The sequence below is a fragment of the Dermacentor albipictus genome, chromosome 4 (genome assembly GCF_038994185.2).
Source record: "Dermacentor albipictus isolate Rhodes 1998 colony chromosome 4, USDA_Dalb.pri_finalv2, whole genome shotgun sequence".
Lineage (NCBI taxonomy): Eukaryota > Metazoa > Arthropoda > Arachnida > Ixodida > Ixodidae > Dermacentor > Dermacentor albipictus.
In genome coordinates, this window is record NC_091824.1 from 93,724,308 (window position 1) to 93,746,323 (window position 22,016).

General features: G+C 42.6%; 1 protein-coding gene across 2 annotated transcripts in view; it reads right to left on the reverse strand.

Annotated features, from left to right (window-relative positions):
- Positions 1 to 4,590: 4,590 nt before the first annotated feature.
- The window catches only part of LOC135919969 (interference hedgehog-like), a 33,560-nt gene continuing 16,134 nt past the window's right edge, over positions 4,591 to 22,016 (reverse strand). The window contains exons 9-17 of one of the 2 annotated variants that reach the window (XM_065453991.1): positions 19,822 to 19,965; positions 19,613 to 19,705; positions 18,670 to 18,882; positions 16,968 to 17,143; positions 15,122 to 15,341; positions 14,591 to 14,779; positions 12,818 to 12,924; positions 8,317 to 8,406; positions 4,591 to 4,760 (exon numbers count right to left, since the gene is read on the reverse strand). In XM_065453991.1, coding sequence (XP_065310063.1) covers positions 4,743 to 4,760; positions 8,317 to 8,406; positions 12,818 to 12,924; positions 14,591 to 14,779; positions 15,122 to 15,341; positions 16,968 to 17,143; positions 18,670 to 18,882; positions 19,613 to 19,705; positions 19,822 to 19,965 — 1,250 coding nt within the window. In that variant the 3' untranslated portion in view covers positions 4,591 to 4,742. The remainder of the gene's footprint in view (positions 4,761 to 8,316; positions 8,407 to 12,817; positions 12,925 to 14,590; positions 14,780 to 15,121; positions 15,342 to 16,967; positions 17,144 to 18,669; positions 18,883 to 19,612; positions 19,706 to 19,821; positions 19,966 to 22,016) is intronic. The other variant, XM_065453990.1, reaches the window with a different exon arrangement.

Sequence of the window (22,016 nt, forward strand, 5' to 3'; positions counted from 1 at the left end):
CACCACTCGAACGTAGCAGACTACCTTTCGCAGAGTGAATGCACGCATAGCAAGGCGACGCGCTTTAAGCGTTCGCATTGGCTTTCTAGCGCCAAGTAACTTTGTCTACAGCATAGAATTTCTATACGGATGGTTATACAAATTCAGTGACAACAGATTTTTTTTTCCTGTTTTGATAACTTTCTTTAAAAATTATCTGAACGAGCGCTAAAGCTGTGCCATGATGACTCCGTATGTATCGCCTTCGCTACAGTTAGGTACACAATATTTTTCAAGTGCATGTCACGCAAGCCCTTGTGATTGGTTGTAAATAACACATTTAGGTTAGAATGCCAACATCCTGACCTCCAGCAAGCCCTCAGTGGCCCAAATAATCTGCGCCGTCCTTACCATGTGAATTCGAGGTGAGTGTCAGCTAAGATGTACAAAATCCGACAGAGGGCACAAACTATTGCTGCTCTGAAGGTTCGAAAGAGTATTGCAAGCTACAGTCCGGCCAACGTGCGTGCTTGCCAATCTTCTAAGCACTATTATGTTTCTCGTGCCTCAAAGTCGACAGAAATACTTGCGGCCAATCAGAGAATCGGGGTTCTGTGTATATAGAAAATGAAATGAGTTTTTATTTATTCTTTTGCAAAGCAGGAATGCGGTAATAGTAGTTCATTCAGGCTCAAACAAGTCCAATATATTTTCCAGGTTAGTAGCTCATCACAACATTTCATTGTGCGTTAGCTCATCCATTCACAAAGTGACATACTTGTCGCGAACCGAGTTGCACTAAGGTGCATGCATTGAGGACGATTGCACTCTCTCTGAAATAACATTTGCAAGATACGACTAGTGAAGTGATGACCGGGCAAAGAACTGCCGCTCTATGACGTGGCCGAAATTGCGGTAAGTCAAACGATGCAGTCGTTCATATTGAGGCACCATTTGTTGTCTCATTACGTGTGTCTCAGAGACGTAGTGGTCAAACGAGCTAATAGTTGAACAAACGAGTAAGCGAACGACTAAATGAACGAGCAAATGGCTAAACCGCCGCATCTTACCCTACACACACTTTAAAGCTGACACGAACACGTACATCTCAAATATTTATGATGCTGTCGTTCGGTGACGAACGTGGTTTCGGGAGAGCATGCACACTTTTCCTTTGTATCGCAAATCCACCGGTCGACCGCCAGTGGTGAACACAAACAAAAGAGGCAAACAAAGCTATTCGCTCTAAACGAGTCTAGTTAGTAACCACAAAATGCAGAGTTGCTTTCCTAAGACGAGTTTTCAAGCTCGAGCCTCAAATTTTGTTAAAAGGTATGCGCTTAATCCTAAAGGCTTCGCAATCACGTTTTCGCATGCAGCCTCGCATGCCCGTGAATTCAGGTCTGTTGGCGTACAATATGATTAAGCGCACCAAATACGACCACGTACTGCTTCTATAAACAAAGTACACGTCGCTTAGGAATCATACTTAAGTGTGCAGACAAATGGCAACATCCTCAGTGAACTGTGCAATATCTATCACGTTATGGCCCACAACAAATTACGCAAGCGTGACACATACTATACTACGAGAGTATCGCAACTACCTCGTATAGTCGTGTGGAAAATGTTGGTCTGAAGGTCTCCCTCCCAATTCGACGAATCCATGTTTTTCTTCTCAACCCGTATCGCTTACCCGACGCTATCTACAAAAGCGTCTTGTCTTTTCTAAAAATATTTTGGCATACGACGGCGCAGCAGGTTATGGTCATACAAAATGCCATGAAGTGACGTCGCACTTGCCATCAAACTTAGTTCAAGGCGTTCGCAAACCAAACAACACAGAATAGCAATAGTGCCAACATGCGCTCCTCGCCACTTTGTAGATGCTTCTCAAGCGAAAATGGGGCTGAAGCATGACTGTAAACAAACGAAGCCAGCGTGAAGGGCCACGTGATGCCATTAGGCCAATAATGACGCGGCGTCGGCCTCAGCGCGTGAGGAGGCGGCATTCTTCAAAGTGTGGCGCTACTGTACGAAGTTCAAGGGGCTTTAAGAAATGTCGGTCACCAGCGCCCTCTATGCCAGGTTTATCTGTTTTGGGCAATACAACACGCAAGGCCCTGCTGGTGAATGCAAGGCGCCGCACTATACTGCTCGTTTGAGCTGAGCTGCGGTGGGAATTTCGGAGGATTTCATGCATAGGAAGCTTTGCAACATGCTTGTTTTTTCTCATGAGAAGAAAGCAAAGTGTTGTGCCAAATGCTTGCACTGTGCACTTCAATTCAAAGGCACAGTTACACGCGCTACACTGCCGCACTGCTCAAGTCGCACTATGTCACGATATAACAGCAGTGTGCTGCAATGTGTTGTAATGTGCAAGTCGCTTATAACTAATAAGATAATGAATATGACTGTCCATGTCACCAGCTACAATTTGTAAACTGCAATACGCGGCATAATGTAATTAGTTTAAGAGATAATTAGCAACTGTTTATTCAAGTACTCATTCTGATTTTTCGTGCAAATAATGTACACCTTAAAGTAATCGAGTAATATATACACATATACACACATATACTCGAAAAACCCTAGTGCACAACACCATTTAAAGTAAGTTCTCATTGCCAACTGGTTTATTAAGAATGCATGGGAACATGCTTGCATCAAAACCTCCATTTATGTGGATAGTCAATTTCTCAAGTTCATTGAGATAAAAGCGCCTTGTTTTCTTAAACACACAGATACAGATTTAACACGACGACGATACTTCGCCCCCACTGTTCACTCTAGCTTGCTGCATTACTTGGTGGTATCTGAAATGCACGACACATTCATTTTTCATTTCCGACAATGCAGCAGCACACTTTGCATAAACTATCAATTCTCTTGAGAACCAGTGGCAACAAAGTTATTACATGCTCGACATATGGTATTGCCTGCATCTAGTTTTATGTTACACCAGATTATTCTTGTTTATCACTACAGGGGTGGTTATTCTGTAAGAGCCCACCTAGTCGTCTGTCCATTTGGACCGCTGCTGATTGGATGCAGCTGTATGAGCAAGGAGACGAGCAGCTCTAGCCAATCAGCAGCGGCTGAAATGGACAGTCCACTAGGTGGACTCTTGCAGAATACCTCCCCCTGGTTAAGCATTAAAGGGACTGACAACCGATTTTTAAGGACCTAGTTTTTTATGGCACAACGCTAAGCTCACCCTTCGTAGTGTTTACATCTGCAGCGGTTACTTCCAAAAGCGCTTGGATATTTAATAAGCAGAATTTTTCGATGTCAGCAGCCTCTAAAGAAGTAAGAGTCCCTCCTCCAGCAATGCTGTGAAGTGAGAGCAATGTCGATAGCCAGCCTTGCAAATTGTAAAAGCCGCCAATCGTTCTGCTTTCACAGGAGTGAGTGTGACTGTGGTTAACCACCTACATTTTGACCTTCTCAACCAATTCTGAAAATAAAAGGCTGGTGCAATAAGTTCGCGTTGTTGTACAGACATTTCTTATATTTGTACTGCATTTTCCCAAGAAGTACACGCCTACGCCATGGCTGGTTGGCCCCCGTTATCGTTCTGTCGACAGACGAGCCAAGCCAACTCATCGAAGGCGAAGGCAGCGTTACTTTTCTGCTCACCACAAACGAAGGCTTATCTGCACACTGTAAGTCAGGAAAAACATTAATCATGAAAGGTATGCTGCACTTCCATACTAATAAACAGACCAGCAACCACATACACTAGTAGGTCACGTGGTGGACCTCTTATGCGGCTTCATGTTTTTGCCACGTGGGGCCCCAAATAACATCTTTTGTGACTTTTAGTGATGAATTAATGATACAAGTCCACATTTAATGAGAAAAATATGGCTCATTTTAGCTACTAAGATAGTGAATCATTCCATCAGCAAGGTTATCTCGATTCATGCTCTGAGCAGTTGTCTGTCCCTTTACAAATTATGAAAGCTGCTGTTCATGGAAGGGGAGGCGACACAGGGTCCGAAGAGGATATACGTATTATTGTCGCACCGAAGTAGGAGAGTCAATGCGTCATCGTCATCCGTTTCTCTACCAATGAGCTGCTTCAGCGTCTTCTTCATGGCCTAGTACCTACATGTGGCAGCGATATGGAATGTGGCAATATACATATCCAGGACATTAGGTTGCAAGTGTGGCTGAAGTGTTCATATAGTTGTTATTACAATAAACTACAGAAGTACTTAATTTGCTGTTTACAAACTTGCCAAGTACTACAGATGTTTAATATATGACACACTTTCCTTCTGATTTAAAACCACTTATTCACCAAGTAAACCTCGGCACAGGGGCTTATGGAAATGAAAAAGAGGAGAGAGCCTGTCAAGTCTGCTCAGCAACTTTCTTTAGATTTGTTCTCTACAATACAAGTGTGTTACATTAGCAGACATTGCACAATGCTCCTGTCCTGCATGCCATTTACCAAGCCATTTCTCATTGGAAGTGGAGGGTTCTTGCAAGGGATATGTGTCTAGACAAAACAAGAAAGCTGAACACTGTCATGTTTACATCATTCAAGACTGATCCCTTGTCAAAAATGGGATAATTCTTGCAGATTTGCAAGCTGAACAAAAGTGAAAGACAAATGATATGAATATTTAATAAACATGTATATAAAATTCATTGTACACTGCAGTATGTCCAGCAGAAATTGCATAGCAACGCTCCACTCCAACTTCTCGTGTTATAAATACAAATGAGATTCTCCTAAACGTCCTCTGCTTTCACTATGATGTCTTCGGCACCTGAAACAGAAAAATAGTCATCAGTACAAGACTGACAAAGTAATCGATAATATTTCCGTCACGCAAAAAATTACCGCTGCCATATACCATATTTGCACGATTCTAACGTGTACTTTATTAAAATAAAAGTTTATTCAAATTTGCATGCGCATTACCATGAAAACTAATTCTACTAAAAATCTGAAAACGAAACTATTCTTAGAAAAAGAAAATATGAACGGCTCGTCAGATCGAACGGCTCGTCTGAAGAAAGTGACGCTCGGAGACATTGCAAGGTGGGCCCATGGTGCATGGAATGCCCTTCCACAAACAGTCATGCACAACCCTTCAAGAAATGTGGCATTTCTAATGCATTAAATGGAACTGAGGACGGCTGTCTGTGGTCAGAAAAGGAGGTGTCGTTGGACTACGATAGCGACTAGTCGCTAAGGTTCGGCTGTGTGCATGTCGGTGTGCCTTTGTATGTTCCATAATATAGTTTCAGGACAGTACATGTCCACTCAGGTTTCGTTACTTGATGTGCGTGGTAGAATTAGCACCAAGTTATGTTTCTGGATATTTGGGTGGTAGTACAACTGTGCGTTATAATTGGTGGCGCGGTAGAATCGTGCAAATATGGTAGTCAAAGGGGAAGAACAGCAGTGACGACATCTCGAACAAACCACACAGAAGTCTTACAGGGCCCCTTCACCACGTCTGGCCATGCATACAATGCGCTAACGATCGTGTCTGCCGAGTATTACATTCCCAGGTATAATGCAGAAAGAGCTGAAATTTCTGACCAAATGCTGTTTCCTCTTCTTACCGTGGGCGCCGTGCTCCCAGCCAGAGAGTCAACATCAATCGCGCAAGTGTACCTACATATGTGGCCGTGCTGTGATGCCACTCATAGCGACACGTGACTTTGCGAGAGTCATTCGAGGCAACATCAGTTATTTGTTTAATCTGTTGCTTCAAAAGTCAAATTAAAGCTTTGAGAAATGATAAAACATATAAACGGAATGTCTGTGTATTTTTGCTTTGTTTCATACTCTAGCAAGAAAAGGTTTGTTCGATTCAGAAAAGGTGCACGGCACCACAAACGAATAGGTGCAGATGGTGCCAGTTAAGGTGTTCCGGGCTGCACCCACTCACTGCAAGGTTCAACGGTGCACTGCACCACAATGGCACCTCACCTTGCACCCTGTTTAATCGAACATGAGGGTGCAGGGTGCACCACTGCACCTCTGGGAATTGAAGGCCTAGGTGCAGTGCACCGTTAATAGGTGGAGAAGGTGCAGAGAAATTTGGCTGAATCAAATAAACCTAGAGATGTGCTTCCGGATTGTCTGCATGTTCCCACATCACGCAGTTGCATGCGCAGAGAATGAGACTATTTCATTTATGTGTTTCAGCGCCACGATCATGCTTTTTCGTCCTCTCGCGCCTGCTTGAGTGTTCGTGATTGGGGCACTGACCTATACTGCTAATCAGGTGTTCGTGAAACAAGACAAACGCAACAGCTTGCGCATTAGACCGTCACTGGAAGTGCGCCACCCGGAACAAAAAGAAGAACAAAAAAGGAAGGTGGGGCCCATGACATATTTGTCATGCAATCCTCTGGCTCCGGTATGGGAGAATGCAGGGATGGAATTTCACTAGCATCGGCTCGACGGGGCAAGTGAAGAGAGTGTCTATGTTGGCGGTGATGCTCCGCTCCTGAAATCATGGTCTGCGTGCACAGCATTTTTCTGATTCCACGCTTGTATGTGCCGAAAAATGAAGTAAATACTACACACTAACTGTTTGGCATGCATTAAGCGACTACGACTTATGTAGTCAGCCAGCATATTAGGTTCAATGGCGACAGGGTGGGGGATCCAATGCGACTATATCTAAACTGGAATGACTTATTAAGTGGGTACATATCAACAACGTTTTACTGCACACACCCTTGGGCCGCCATTGACATATGGGCGCTCATTAACATATTTCATGTGGCTCACCGCACCACAAATTATGGCAAAACATCTCTGAAATGGTGACCCAGTGGAATGTCACGTTAAGTCAAATTGACATTTACGAAACGGCCCTTCCTGTGGCACTCAAGTCATACAGTAGACTTCCGTTTGATCTAGATTGAAAGCCTGTTTAGGCTTCCGTTTGATAAATTTGATCTCGATTGAAAGTCCCGGCTGACAACCATGGATGTTTATGGGCCCAAACTATCGTTATTTCAGTCTTAAAATTGGCCTTCACAGGGTAATTCAAACTTGACTAGTCAGAGTGCACACGCCTGTCCTTTACAGTGACCCCAATAGAGACAGACACCTTTAGTGGCAGTGTCCATCTCTATGGAGCCTAGGGGACAGTGCATGCGTTGAACATACACTTATTTTTGAGCTGCCCTAGAAAGATTTTGAAGCAATAACCACAGTTCACAATGTCTACTTATGGTATTACCCGATTATAAAGCGTATCTTCTTTTTAAAGAAAAATGGGCCCAAAATTGCCTTCACAGTGCAATCAGACACCAAAACCAAAACAGCGTTAACAATGGTTATATGCATTTCTGCATAACACTGAACTATTGCGGTGAAGTTGACATTAAAAACCATATGGCAAAGCTGACTTTAGAAAATCAGCCGCCATTGTGCAAACAATATTTTGCCTTTGCTCACTTTTTATCTTAGAAAATCAGGTGTGCATTAATTTTCTACTTTGTTTAGACGTTTTAATGACATTTCTAGGCTAGCTTTCTTCTTTGGACATATAAAGTGGGTGTGCATTTGATTTGGGGGCATGGTAGAATCGGGCAATTACTATCATAGGAATCAATGGTGTGTTTTGGCATTTTTTTTTTCTGTACCTTATTTAATTCGACCTGCTGAATAATTTGATCGATTTCGTCAGTTATGCAAGGGTCGAACTAATGTAAGTCGACTGTATTCCTTCAGCCAATCAACAAGCTGACATGGCAGCTATCTTGGACCATCACCACATATTCACGCAATTGCAGATGCATTATTCGAAAAAGCCTGCAGCTCCACGTCAGATTTGGTCATCTTGATAAAAGTGCAAAATGCAAAAGTTCCCAACAATTCCACTTTAAGGCACAAATTTAAATACAGGTGACCTCTCAACAGCTAATGAGAAGCCAACATGGCAGCCACGGAGCCGCCATGTGTCTCACGAATAGAGCCTTATCTCCGAAAGTGATATGCCAGAAGATCATTCCATTTTACCCGAGAATACCCATTTTAAAAGTACTGCCTGTGCATGTTTTAATTTTCTGGAGCCTTTGGCTGGTGGTTTTAGAACCTGCCATAATCACACTAAAATCATTATGTTAATATTTTTAGATATATTCACAAACAAAAAAGAAAAGTCCACTCAGAGTTATATTCCCAGTCAGGTCACATACTTCCAAATGTCGTATGTTCCCTCTACCCTATCCCTTGTGCATGCTTGCAAGTGTGTGCCAGCACACGCACACATATTTAGCAGATAATTAACATTCGTTGAAGACACTAAACATAGCACATGATCAACCGAACAGCAAGTGAATTTTGGTGACCTTACTCAAATCCATTGGACTGATCCTGTGACCATTTGAGATCTGTGTCACTATGGCAGCTGCGTACTTCTCCCTGGAGAGCTCTGAAAGCTGCAACAAAAAGCACATCAAGATAGTGAAAAACCCTCCATTGCACTGACAACTGGCAATTGTGTTATACATTAGGTAACTATTATATATGTGTTCCAGGTTACAGTGCACACAGTTCTGGTTGGCTCTGCATGAAACCAAGCTGTACATCACAGTTGGAGCTTTCCTTTTTTTTATGCACAGTTAGCTTAAAGTGAATCAACAAACATTCTATATACCATCTAATAAACAAGAAGTTAGCCAGAATATTATTATTACTGCATAGACGACAGATCACTAGTGTTTCTCTACACTTCCTGCAACATACATCAGTCAATATTAAACTAATTAAAGCTGCCAAACAATTTTTATTTCTTTGCTAATTATAAACACTGTTGGCTCAATAGCATGAGCACATGGCTGGATCGAAGGTTAGCTTTCATTTGGAACAACTTGTATGTTGCTCGCAATGAGCACTGCCCATAAACAAGCTGATAACCGTCTCTTCACATAGAGAATAGCGGCAAACACTAGGCAAATACAGTAAAACCTTCTCAAAATGAAGTTGAAGGGGGAGCCAAAATTATTTCTCTATACAGTCGAACCAAATCTGCGATGTAACAAACTATATTCATTTCCCGATCTTAGTTCTACTGAAAACCGTGTTTTTTTCGTAATTTGACCAAGTACTTTCGTGCCATAGTTTCGATTTAATGGAGTTCTTGGTCATTTCAAGCATGTGATAGTACTTGGAGCCTGTATGGCTGGTAAATCTAGCAAGACGATAAAAATGGCAACCGAGAAAGAAGTTATCGGCACGCATCCTGCCACATGAAAAGTTTGAGCGGCAAGAACACTGTCGATATGTATGCAGGAGACACAGTGAAGCGAATGAGAGCACAAAGCGTTCACTCCACTTTGCCGGCACTCTTCATGATACCAGGCTAAGACTGATACCAGTAAATTACGTGCATTGAAACAGTTTCTTCCATATCAGTAACGAATAATACTGTTAATATCGGCAAGTTAGCGGCAATGACATAGCCATGTCCACTTTGAGGGGACAGAAACAGATGGGCGCGCATAGGTGCCAGTGACATAGAAACACATGGCTGGCATGCTGCAGAAACTGCGGCATCTGTCTTCACTACTATGCTAATACGGCACGTTTCCGCCAAGGGTGCGTGAATATCTTAGCTGTGTTACAAGCGTCGGCGTATTAATGGGGTACACTTTTAACGTACCAGTGTAAACGTGGCTACTATTGTTGGTTGCTACTATCGTTGCCGCTCGCGATTTGTTGCGTGCCCACGAGTGCAGATGAGAAGAATCGAAAGGCGCCTTTTTTGTTGTTGCTGACCACAATCATTATAAAGCCTACACATAATAAAAGCAAGTTTGGTTGCAGCTTTTTTTTTAGTCATGGAAGTGCAGAAAGTGATGAAAGTAATGAAATGAGGCATCTACATAAGAATGTTTGGTGCGTGCAGACCACTTGGTTTGTCTTGAAGAGTCGTTTGCGTAGCATTAGACAGATGGTAAGCACGATCATTATTAGCTAGACTAGGCACACGACATATCGCTGCGGGAAGTTCGGGGTGCGATCATTACATGGGAAATTTTTAAAAATCAAATTTTGATGACAAAATTCAGGGGTGCGATCATTATGCGAGTACGTACGTGTATCGAAGTGTACCTGTATTTGTATCTTTTTACACCATAACCAGATGCCCGTGCCATCTGGTCTTCGACACAAAGTGTACCTGTATTTGTATCTTTTTACACCATCACCAGATGCCCGTGCCATCTGGTCTTGGACGCCATGAACCATGCCGATGCTTTGCTCCCAGCGTAATCTGCATTGCACGAGCTGACACTCATACTAGCGCCATTATGGTCCGATTTTCTCGTGATTTATTTTTAAATGTTTAATGACAAGATACTATCCACCAAGAGTATTCTGGAAATTTTTAAAATTATTTTTACTGCTGAAACTTGAAAATCTTGAAATAACCAAATTCGCAACTTACAAGTTTTTTTCTGCAAGCATGACTTCATAATAAAGTGCCCGACGGATTTTTTTGGACACCAAAAATTCGGACTTGATGTATATTCCAGACTTCATAAGTGCACTATCACGATTCCCATAGAGCTAATACATTTTTGCGACCAATTTTTCAGATGAATTCAGGCCTCAAAGTTCGGTTTTCTGGACGAAATTGCCCACCCTAAGCCACGCTCCCTGATCTTGGAGGCCACTATTCTGGATTTTGCACTGGCTTGGTTGCAAATTGCCCAGTCTATAGTCTCCCAAGTTTTGGAGGTGCTTGCTATCAACAGAGCGTGTCGACCGTCCTCCTGTCTCGGAGGCCATGCCCGCTCTTCCTTGGCTGACACAATGCTCCAGCTTTTTTTTTTTTCGGTCCGCACTATCATCATAAGCACTTAATGCGGCATCTGTTATTTTTTCTTTCTATAAAGTTTCAGTTGCTACTTTGCACGTGGTGTGTCCACTGAGCAGATGTGTCTTGGAAACGTCGCATCTTTATGTGTGTTTGTAAGGCTTTGCATTTGTGTGATCTGCGTCACCTAGTGCACCTTCACGAAAACCAAGTGGTGTGAAGAAACGTGGCTCGTTTCTTCAATCTCCGTGGCAAACTCCATTGGCAGAGATTGCCAATGCAGTGATGCTCTTGTTGACTGTATACGGAGATGACGTCACTCTTGCGCAAATGCAGGCAAGTCTGATTGCTTCCAAACTTAGTACGAGACAAGGCATTATTAGAGAGTTTTTTAAGCCGCTCTAAGCCTAATAAATTTTTCTTCATTTTAGGTTGAACAAGTTTTTTGGACTCTTCAATTTTTCAGACTATTTTTCGCTCGCGCGGTCCGGAAAATCGGTCAGCGACTGTACTGAGGCTTGTTTGTACACACTGTTTCTCTTCACTGCAATATAGTCCCAATGGTGTGCACAACTTTAAACATGCATAGAAGAAGACTGCATTGTGGAGCACAGAACAGCTACATGGCCACGTATGCAGCGAAATTTTAATAAAACAACAAAAGCATCTTTGGTGAATGCAACACATGGCCTAACAGTGCGTAACAGTGCTGGCGTAACTGTGCGTCGCTGCAATGCAAGCAAAGTTCATCGTAGTCAAGCAACATGTCACACAGAACATGATGTGCCAACTACGCAGCTGATTCAGGCTGATTCACCACTCGCGCACCTCGCTGCATGAATCTCGCTGCACCAGCTTGGCTGAACAGACTTGTGGCCTTCAAGATTGCACAGGCACCGATGCGATCTCAGAGGCCACGCCTAGCTGCACCAGCCTACATGATGCTGTAGCGAGAGAGAGAAGTGTGGTGGCGATAATGAGTGGCTGCTATGTGCACTGGTGAGAAAGACTAGTGTTGCTCGAAGGCGTACTCACAGGAGTTGCGAACTTCTGCATTGAATGTGTGCCTTCCCTCGTGGAAAGTGATAAATTCGGCGTGCAAGGGTTTCGTATTTTTTGGTTCCAAAGACGAAGTCTAGTCCATTATATCCATTGGCAGGACACTATTACTTCGTTAAAACGAGGTTAGGAATACATGGAATGTTTATGAAGATTTCAAGGGGGGCTTTCATTTACTTTGCCATATCCATTATGTTAGTATATCCTGTTTCTTTAGAATGAGGTCTGACTTTACAAAATGTTAGTTTTGCAAGGTTTTCGTTCCAGACTGCAGTACTCTACTTCAGCACAGTATTTCATTTAAAAGACACAAATCACCTAGAGAAATCTGCTTGTATTAGTTCGTTTACATGTGACATGTTGATTGTATGTTATGTTGAAGTACTTACCCACTCCTGCTATGTCTCAATTTTGAGACAGCAGTATTTGTAAATAAATAAATAAATAAATAAATAAATAAATAAATAAATAAATAAATAAATAAATGCTCAATATTTGAGAAATGCACTGTATTTATATGATACTAACCAACATTTCCCAATCACACACTTTACTGAGAATGCAGATTTATAATGTTCTCTTTATAAAACTTCTTATATCCTTTTCTTCACCTTTTAAAATTCCCTACATTTTGTACAAATCGGGTAAGTACCAGCAATAAGCAAGGTACTAAGCAGAGCAGCTACAAAACACTTCTGTGCAACTTGTGACCTCAAAATGAAGAAGTAGCACAAGCTATTTCTAGTAGCAAGGCAACAATGGTCATTCTACTGCAAAATGAGCCAGCACTGTCACCTAGAGATGTACTTGTAAAGCACAGCATGGCAATGTCAGTGCTAGCAGCTTAGATGGAACAATAAACATTCAGCCAAGATAATCTCGACAAATACTGCCACAGTGATGTGACAGTTTGAGAGAGGAGAAAGACACAAAAGCCTTATTACATTCTATAGTCCTACACACGGACTTACCTCAATTGAATCCAGAGGATTGATGGTGATCCTACTTTGCGTTGTGAAATAATCCCCATTCCCCATATGGCCATTCTGTTGCAAGTTGCTGTTATGATCACTTGCACCTAAGAAACAACAATAAGAAACAAAAGAAGAAAAAGACATTAATATTGCTAAGCACGCAGATAAATAGAAAGTTTTTATGCCTTTTTTAAAATTTTTATTTTATTTTTATTTATTTATTTTTTAAAGCCAAGTTACAACTGTAAAAGCAAACACAACATATCCATTCCCAGCGGTGGACCTTTCTTGAACCTTTCTAGCGCGGCCTTATCTGCCAGTAGCTCCGCAGCACGGTGCTGCCATCAGTTGTTCAAGATGGAGGTTGTGTTTCACATGTCCATGGCATACGAGCAATGAAGTGTGATTCGTTTTCTATGGAGCAAGGGATGAATGCCCATAGAAATCCACAGGGAAAGGCAGACCACCTATGGGAAAAGGTGGGCTGCCTCTTTGAGAAGTGTGAGGTGGTGATTTTGTGAGTTCGCAAAAGGCTGTGAAGACTTGCATGACAACGAATATTCGGGGAGGCCACATGCATTGTTGACTAACTACAGCATTTCCCATGTGGATGCAATGGTGAAAGCAGATAGGTGTGTGAAACTCAAGGACATTTCCCAGGAGCTTGGCATCTCATATGGCAGTGTTTACGACATCGTTCATGGGTCCTTAGGGTACCGGAATGCTGCAAGACGGTGGGTGCCTAAGCAGTTGGATAACATGATGAAAGGCAAGAGAATGACTGCTGAATAGTCTGCAATGGTATGTCGAGGAGAGTAAATGTTTCCTGGACCGCATTGTTACTGGTGATGAAATGTGGATACTGCATTTCATGCCGGAATCAAAGCAGCAGAGCATAGTGTGGAAACATACAAGTTCGCCTGTGACAAAAAATTCCGTTCAGTGTCATCTGTTGGGAAAGTGATGTTAATGGTCTTCTGGGATCGCCGAGGGCCGCTGCTGCTGGATTTCATGCCACAAAGTGCAACCATCAATGTCGACAGTTATTGCTCCACACTGTCACATCTGCTGGCTGCCATCAGGCGAAAACACCGAATGATTCTTGATGTGGACAGCACGGTTATTCTCCATGACAATGCCAGGCCACATGTGGCAATCACAACTGGCGACAAGCTCCGGTCATTTCAATGGGAGAGTCTGCACCACCCACCACACAGTCTGGACTTTGCCCTTAGTTATTTCCAAGTTTTTGGTTCGCTGAAGACGTTCCTGGCAGGACAGCGGTTTACATGCAACGATGAAGCCAAAACAGCAGTCCGACAGTGGTTGCGCAGTCAGCCGGAGAAACTTTACCACAGGGGCATCTCAAATTTAGTGCTGCGATGGGGCAAATGTCTGAACTGGTGTGGGGACTATGAGGAAAAAGTGTAAGGTACGTAGAATAATATGCATTTTTGTAATTACCTACATGTACCTTATTTTGGCTAGTAAAAGATAGGGGCAAGGACTTTCTGATTCAACCTCATAAAATGAGACAAGAGACTGACTTTCAGTTTATCTTGGCTTCCCCCACGCATTAGTTTGCTACTACACCAACACCAATGCAGACAGAGGAACAACGCAAAACAAAGCATCAGACCAGAGGTACCAGAATGGTAACCCAAACATCTACATAAAAAAAAAAGCATGCTGCCATGTTATCTAAGGTCTTTGAGCTTGCACTACACAATGCAAGCTATGACGATACATGCCATGAGAGTGTTCACTAACCCTGTGCGCAGGCTTGCCTCTTGTGCCTGTGTCGCAGGATGAATAGGACAACAAACACAGCAACCACAAGCACCAGCACCCCAGAAACTACACCGAGAACAATGTACAGGAGGTCTTTGTCACCAGACACCGAGGACTCCAGCAGGTCCGGCACTGGAGTCACCTTTTTTTCTCCCATGGAGGGCAGCGCTGAAAAATGCAAGTAGTGTTCAGACGTAACAGACTGAATGAATGTAAGACTCCAGATGTGCTTATCAATCATAGGGGGGGATTTTCGGATGTGTCAGTGATTAACAGGACTTCTACTTGTGAGCAGCATTACTACATGCATCATGCAAATAAGCTTTTTTTAAAGCCAGACTGACTTCATGCAACCTTTCTATTTTGCTATGTCTAGAAGCAAAATAATATTTGGTATTCGATTTGAAAATATCGATATTCAAGTACCCCAAAAGTCACATACGGCTATCTACGAAAATTCAGCAGAGACATGCCAATGCATGTCAGAAAAACATCAGTATTATATCTTACCAAGCGTTTTATGGGTGCATATGTTGGAGAACTCGCTGGCACCAGCCACATTGAAGCACTGCATCTTGATGTCGTAGGAAGTGTCGGGCAGTAGGTAACTGACGGTGTACGAGCGCGTGTTGGAGCCAGCCACGGTGATCTTTAGGTAGTCACCAGCACTCTGCGTCAGCCTATAGTAGATGTAAAAGCCTTCCACATCTACAGCATCCAGGTCCGAGTACTGCACAAAGAAAAGAAATAGATGCCAGGGGTGACATGTGCAATAAATGAAAGAACTGAAACCAATAGTACTCTGGAATAAAATGTCCGCAGCAAGGTCACATGGCTTCCCTCCTCCCTACGAAACAGGCTATGCTTTGAAGTCTACATATAACAATGACGAAAAACTTGAAAAATCAGATCATAACGACATATAGTTGGCTGGGCAGAGTTCACAAACCTTAATGCTGGTGTGTGGTAAACAATGCCCACAGTTATAGTATATGGCATTTGCTGACATTGTTACAAGTAAACTGCCACTATATTTTCCACAGGGCAGATACAAGTTGCACTGATGTCATCATGACATTGTTGATGCACTACTATCATGGTGAAATGCTGCACCTCACCTAATGCTCCTTTGTTGACTTTCACTTAGTCTCACCTGCTTATCACACTGCAACGCACCATGAAGGGTGTACGTGACATCACGTGCAAGTAATTCATGGCACATTAAAGGTGTCCTAAGCCTCTGCTATTTCAAGGTACATAAACTGTTGCAAGCAATCAATTTCATTTTCAATTTAGATAGGGCGCCAAATAATTTATTACCTCCTTTTGTACGCTTTCCAGCAAGCACACAAGGATGATGTTACTACCAATCCTGCTTTCTCCTTTACATTAGCAGAACAGCCTCGTCTTGTATTTTGTTGGGTGGGAAAAAAGAACACGCAGGCACAAAAGGAAGAAGAAAGAAACAGGCTGCCAAGCGCCGCAAGAGGGAACACAGCACTTGCCTGCTTTCCAAGAGGGGCAGATGCAAATAGCAGAGGCAAGAAGACCACAGGTTGAAAGCACCAAATAATCATGCAGATCCAGCGCACATTTTGGAATCCATCGTATCGAAGCGTTAATTTGCCCTTTTCATTCCTGCATCTTTGGCACAAAGGAAACAGGGGCATGCACATGTGATCTCGTGCACTTGTACTATGTAACGAGACACATGCGGCGATCATCTCACGGAGCTAGTTGGCAATGGCACAATAGAAATATACGTGCGATTGTGGCCTACGGGTTAGAGCATCAGGTTGCTGTGCAGGGAACCGAGGTTCGATTCCACTATCGAGCATGCAAGTCAATCTTTTTAAAAAGGTATGAGATATTCGGAAAGACAGCAGCCATGCTTACGAAAGTCTGGGAAGGTTTATAAAGAAAGCTTCACCTTAATAAAAATTAGTACAGATAGGAGGGGAGGAAAATTTAAAAAAAAAGCCGAAGTCATTATGTTACATTTATAAGCTGACAAAGAATGTGTAGAGAGAGAGAGAGATAGAAAGAGAGGGAAAAGACACCTTCAAGGTTGCACTACACACTCTGTAACATTGAAGTTGGTGCAAATGAAATTAACACATTTGTGCAGGGAAAGAAAATTAATCATAATGCATAACACACAACACTGAAATAACCCAAGAAAGACAGCATCCAAAGAAACACCATAAGATGCACAAATGTCACATTTTTTATTTAATTAATCAGAAATGTTAGCTGTAACAGTCAAATATATTGAGAAATGACTTGGCTGTCGTGAGGTCCATGAGAACTGAGAGATGAATGAGATATTTTTCAGAAGAGAAAAGCAGCCACTTACCTCCCAAAAGAGAGTGATAGCAGTTGAGCTTTCAGCCTTGACACGTCGAATAATGGGTCCCTGCATGGGTTTCCTCTTTGGAGGGTCTTTGTGCAGCAGAAACTTGATAGAGTTTGGCCCATTCTTATTATCATTGTTGGAATAAACAGCCACAATGCGAAACCTGTACCTTCCCCCTGTAAGTGCCGACAGAAAGAACCAGCGTCAAAAAATGTCCAGCTCCACCGAAATCAACAGATCACCAAAAGCAATGTTTTTGCTGCGGCCACTGTTAATGTGGCAGTGTTAGCCAAGGTCATCATACTGAGAAAATCTTTGGAATGTATGCTGTACTCGCTGCGATAGCTTAGCGAGCTCAGTGATTATGGTGCTCTGCTATTCGGCACAAGGTTGCGGGTTCGATTCCTGACCAGAATGGCCAAATTGCGATGGAGGAAGATTGCAAGAATGCTAGTGCATCATGCTTTAGGTGTACATATTTAAGAACCCCAGGTGGTAAAAATTAACCTGGAGCCCTTCGCTATAGTGATTGTCGTAACCCACTGTGCAATTTTTGGGTGTTTAGCCCCACAATTATTTATATAAATCATTCATTCATTCAATTAATTAACAATATTAGAGATCGGGCTGGCTGGTACTCCATGATGCAACTTCCTAGCACGGAAACAAAGGACAAGGCAGAAGGGAAACAATATGCACAAGCTTTGCTGTTTCCCTTCTGCCTAGTCCTTGTTTCCGCGCTAACAAGTTATACAATTCAATGAATGCCATGCAACTATGACATGAGAGAACAGAGTTGCTCCACCATGCACAATCAGCGACTCTCTCATGCATTAATGATAGCCACCACTGCATATAAATTAGTGCCCTCTGTGCCTCTAAATGGCTTTTCCTTTTTAGTGATTACATACCCACCATGCTCTAAATTTGCAACAACAATCAGCCCTTGTAAGAACTCTTTAGCCTGATTTCTTGCAAAGCACTAATAGCAAAAATATGATGGCTAGCAAATAGTTGGAAGTCAAAATTGTGAAACCGGCACACTGTTCCTGCTCTTGAGCTAAGTACAATGGGCAAAACTGTACAAAATAAATAGCAATGCACGAGCTGCACATTAATAATCATTTTTAACAGCACATTAACTGCCACGTCTTGAGGAACTACAATGCCAGGCAAAGCTAGCTCAACAGTTCTCTAAATGTTCTAGAGCAGCGTAAATGATTGCACCTTGCATTATTATTTGAAGCGAAGAACAAGACACAAATACAGGTTGGCAACTGACTCTGCCGAAATTCTCCTTTGGGTCTATTTCCTCTGCTACTTAGTATTAACAACAGGCTAACATGAGGCTAGGGTGGTCGTGCTAATATATTAAGCAGTAGCACTATGTGAAGGCTGTGTGATGTTTATGAGGTTCAGCTATCTCGAGAAGCAAACATTTTGCTAAATTCATGGCTGAGCAACATGAAGCAGTGGATGATGCAGCAAGCAGACTGGTGTAACAAGGTCATTCCAAATTTCATAGATGTGTAGGGCCCTAGTTTGGAGCAATTCCTTTAATCTCCCCTTCTTGACTTTCGTCAGAGGCTCTAAGGGACCTAACTGTGACTAAGATCGCATTTGGCAGGATGAATGAAGAGAATCAAGAAAGATAATTCATACAGCACAGAGGTCTGGCTTCATAAAGGCAATGAGCGATCACCTGCTTTGAGACCCGCAATAGCGTGGGAGTGGATATGGGGGGGCACATCTTCCTCAACTGTCTTCCAGTGCGAGTGTGGAACGGACACATCTCGATACTGAACCTTGAAGAACGAGATGGGCAAGCCATCATTGTGTGGCACATTCCAACGAACCATCACTGAGTCATCTGAGAGGCGTGATATCTCAGGCCGGGAAGGCAGCACCAACTTCACTGCAACCGGGAAACCAGAACATGGTTACTCCATTTGCTGTCATGGCAGTATCTTGACAATAAAACCGCACTACGCAACACAACTTTGCTGCAATGAAACCTCACACATGCATTATTGTGAACTTTGCAAAATATTTATCAAGAATACATGTAGGCACAGGCCATTAATTAGTGAAGTTCTCATGTTAATTTCACTATGTCAAGAAAAGTCATGCCATCATGCCGCCACTAAGCTTGTCCAGGCAAAAAGAGAAAAGTAAAAGCGCATCATTTGACCCTAAACAACTAATATAATTTAGAACAGACAGCAGTATTATGCCCATCAATCTTAGTGAACATTAGCATTGTAAGGTTGTGTTCCAGTTTAATAAAATTAAGCACCCAGTTCATAAAAATGAAGCACGACATAATCAATAAATTGCAGCAGTGACAATGGTGTATATTAGGCGAGTATGTTACAATGCCTACGCTTGCAGAACAGTCTGGCACGCACCCTTGGGCCACACTGGGCAGATTACACACTGGTAATTTTACAAGCAAGTTGTATGGCTATTTGTTTCTGTGCAGACTAGAAGTCATAACATGCACAGTTAGCTATTACCTCACTGACAAACTGATCCACATACAGATGTATTGACAACCATGTTGTGGCCAATCTTCTTAACCTGACAACAATAACCTCATAGCTTCTAGATTTGAATTTAAATTTGTGGACCAAAAATTGTTGTACCTCCTTTGTTTTTTTTCCTCTTATGAGTGTCTTTTCTCTTCCCAGCATTTTCTGCTGCACCATTGATGCTGTCTGGCTCGTTCTCATCCTCCCCTGAAATGGGGGGAAAGAAAAAAAGAAAAAAATTCTCGTATATTATTATGCATAAAAATGGCTAATAATGACACAACTACAGTGTTCAGAGAGAGAGAAAAAAAAAGATGACAAACCATTCTTGTCAGGAATATGAGACTCATTCACAGCCAGGACCGTGACACGCGCTGTTGAGTAGACAGTGCCCAAAAAATTGTTTGCAAAGCACTGGTACATGCCTCCCTGGTGTTTCGTCATCTTTCTGATGTGGATTCCCATTTCTGGAGACCACAAAAAAGAAAGAAATCAACAGCAAAATGTTCACCAGCAGCATTAGGTACAACATCGCAGTGGCCATACATCAAGCTAAGATATCCTTCCAAAGCTACTAAACTTTTTTCTCCTTCTTAGCGCTTGGTCCTGTGTTCAAACATCTACCCTATCCTTTCAGACCTCTGTGTAGTTGCCTCCGATTGAGCTAAACACCAAAAAAGCAATAATATTTATCTTTGCCTCTGACATCACTTATAACTTCCTTCATGCCTTCAACTTTCATGACAGCTGCCACAGTATTAGAACTGGTCAACGCAAAAAGTCAGAACTCGTGCTTGTTTACAGAACAAACAAACAAATAAATAAAAACCACTCATGAAATTAAACTAGCAGCATCTCTTTATTCCTACACTTTAATATTCAATAAACAAGTACAACACACGACACTATTCAATAGTGAAAACTGAGTACTTACATTAATTAGTATTTTTTTATATAATGATATATAATGATCAGAACTTGGTAAAAAGAACACTTTGCAATGATGTTAACATTCAATAGAACATTTTAGCATTGCCACAAAAATAGTATGACCACATTTAGTTTTGCAGCAATTAGACTGCAATAACAAAACTTGTCTTTCAGTTGCTGGCAGCCTGAGGAAAATATATTTTATATTACAACAAATATCAATTACTTTGAAACTTAAGAGGCAAGAGGAATCTTTAGCTCAGGGCCAACTCTGATTTCCTTATTCAAATTCATGTAAAACACAGATATACTTTCATGAGACAATACCGTATTTACACGATTGTAAGTCGACCCCTTTTTTTAAATTTGAAAGTCTGAAGTTGGGGGGTCGACTTACAATCGAAACCAAAACATGGCGCCGCCAAAAAAAACGATACCAACGGGAGCTACAATGTAGTTACAATTTTATGGTTCCTCTATGGCCCTACCCGTATCTTTTCGCTATCCCGCGTGTTTGTTCGCTTTTCGGAAGGGTTTTTCAACATTTTTGAGAGTTTTACAGTGCATGCAACAATGATGGGTGAGGGGGTGTCGATAGTTGATGGAAGCGCCGCTGTTCCCATTTGCGGCGGCACCCTCAGAACGGCGGCGCTTGTGGGGAGCATCGGTAGTTCATGGAAGAGCAGACAGCGCTTGCGGGTTTCTCTTTTCTGTTAAAAGGCTAGACGCGTTCCACTTGACTGCCGGCTACGTGCTACTTCTATGCTTCCCCAGTAGTCATGAGTGCTCCAGGCCCACTAATCGTTCGGGACTCGTTCACAGCAGCGTTCAAGAGGGCTGCCATCCTTTACGCCGAAGAAACAAATCGCTGCGCAGCGGGCCGCAATTTCGATGTTTCTAAACGGGTGGTGCGAGAGTGGCGACTGCAGCGAAGCGAAATTTTCACCTGTGACGGCAAGTGAGAAATTTCCCACGTGCCGAAGTCTGGACGCTTTCCGGAGCTGTATGCTAAGCTCGCGGCGTACGTCGCTGAAATGCGTGATCGGTCCCTGCCAGTGAAGTGCGACGTGGTCATGAAACAAGCCCGGACCTTCGCCTTAATTTTAAGGTTCTGCTCCGCCGTGAGTACAACGAGTGGCTGGCGGCAGAAGACTGCGAAATTACGCTAACCGAACCTGTCAAAAGAGCCTCCCTGACGGCTGCGTGTGGTTAGGTGCATTTGGCGTGGGCTGCTGTTCTGCAAGATGTTTGCCAAATTTGAAATTTCGCTGGACCACGACGCGCTGTGGGACCGCAGCAACGATGACGATGGCAGCACTAGTGAAGACGAGTAGTCCAGTGACCATGTCAGCTACTAATAAATTTTCGTTATCGAATGCGCCCTCGGGTATGCACTCTTATTTTTTTTTTTCGGTCACGCGATATGGGGGGGTCGACTTACATTCGAGTCGACTTACAGTCGTGTAAATACGGTAGGTGGACTGATATGAATTAAATTTGTTTTATATGAGAGAGAAAATTAAATTAAAGAGCCATTAGGAAGCAGAACTCTGATTTAGGGTCTGGATGTCTTTAGGGAAATTTTCAG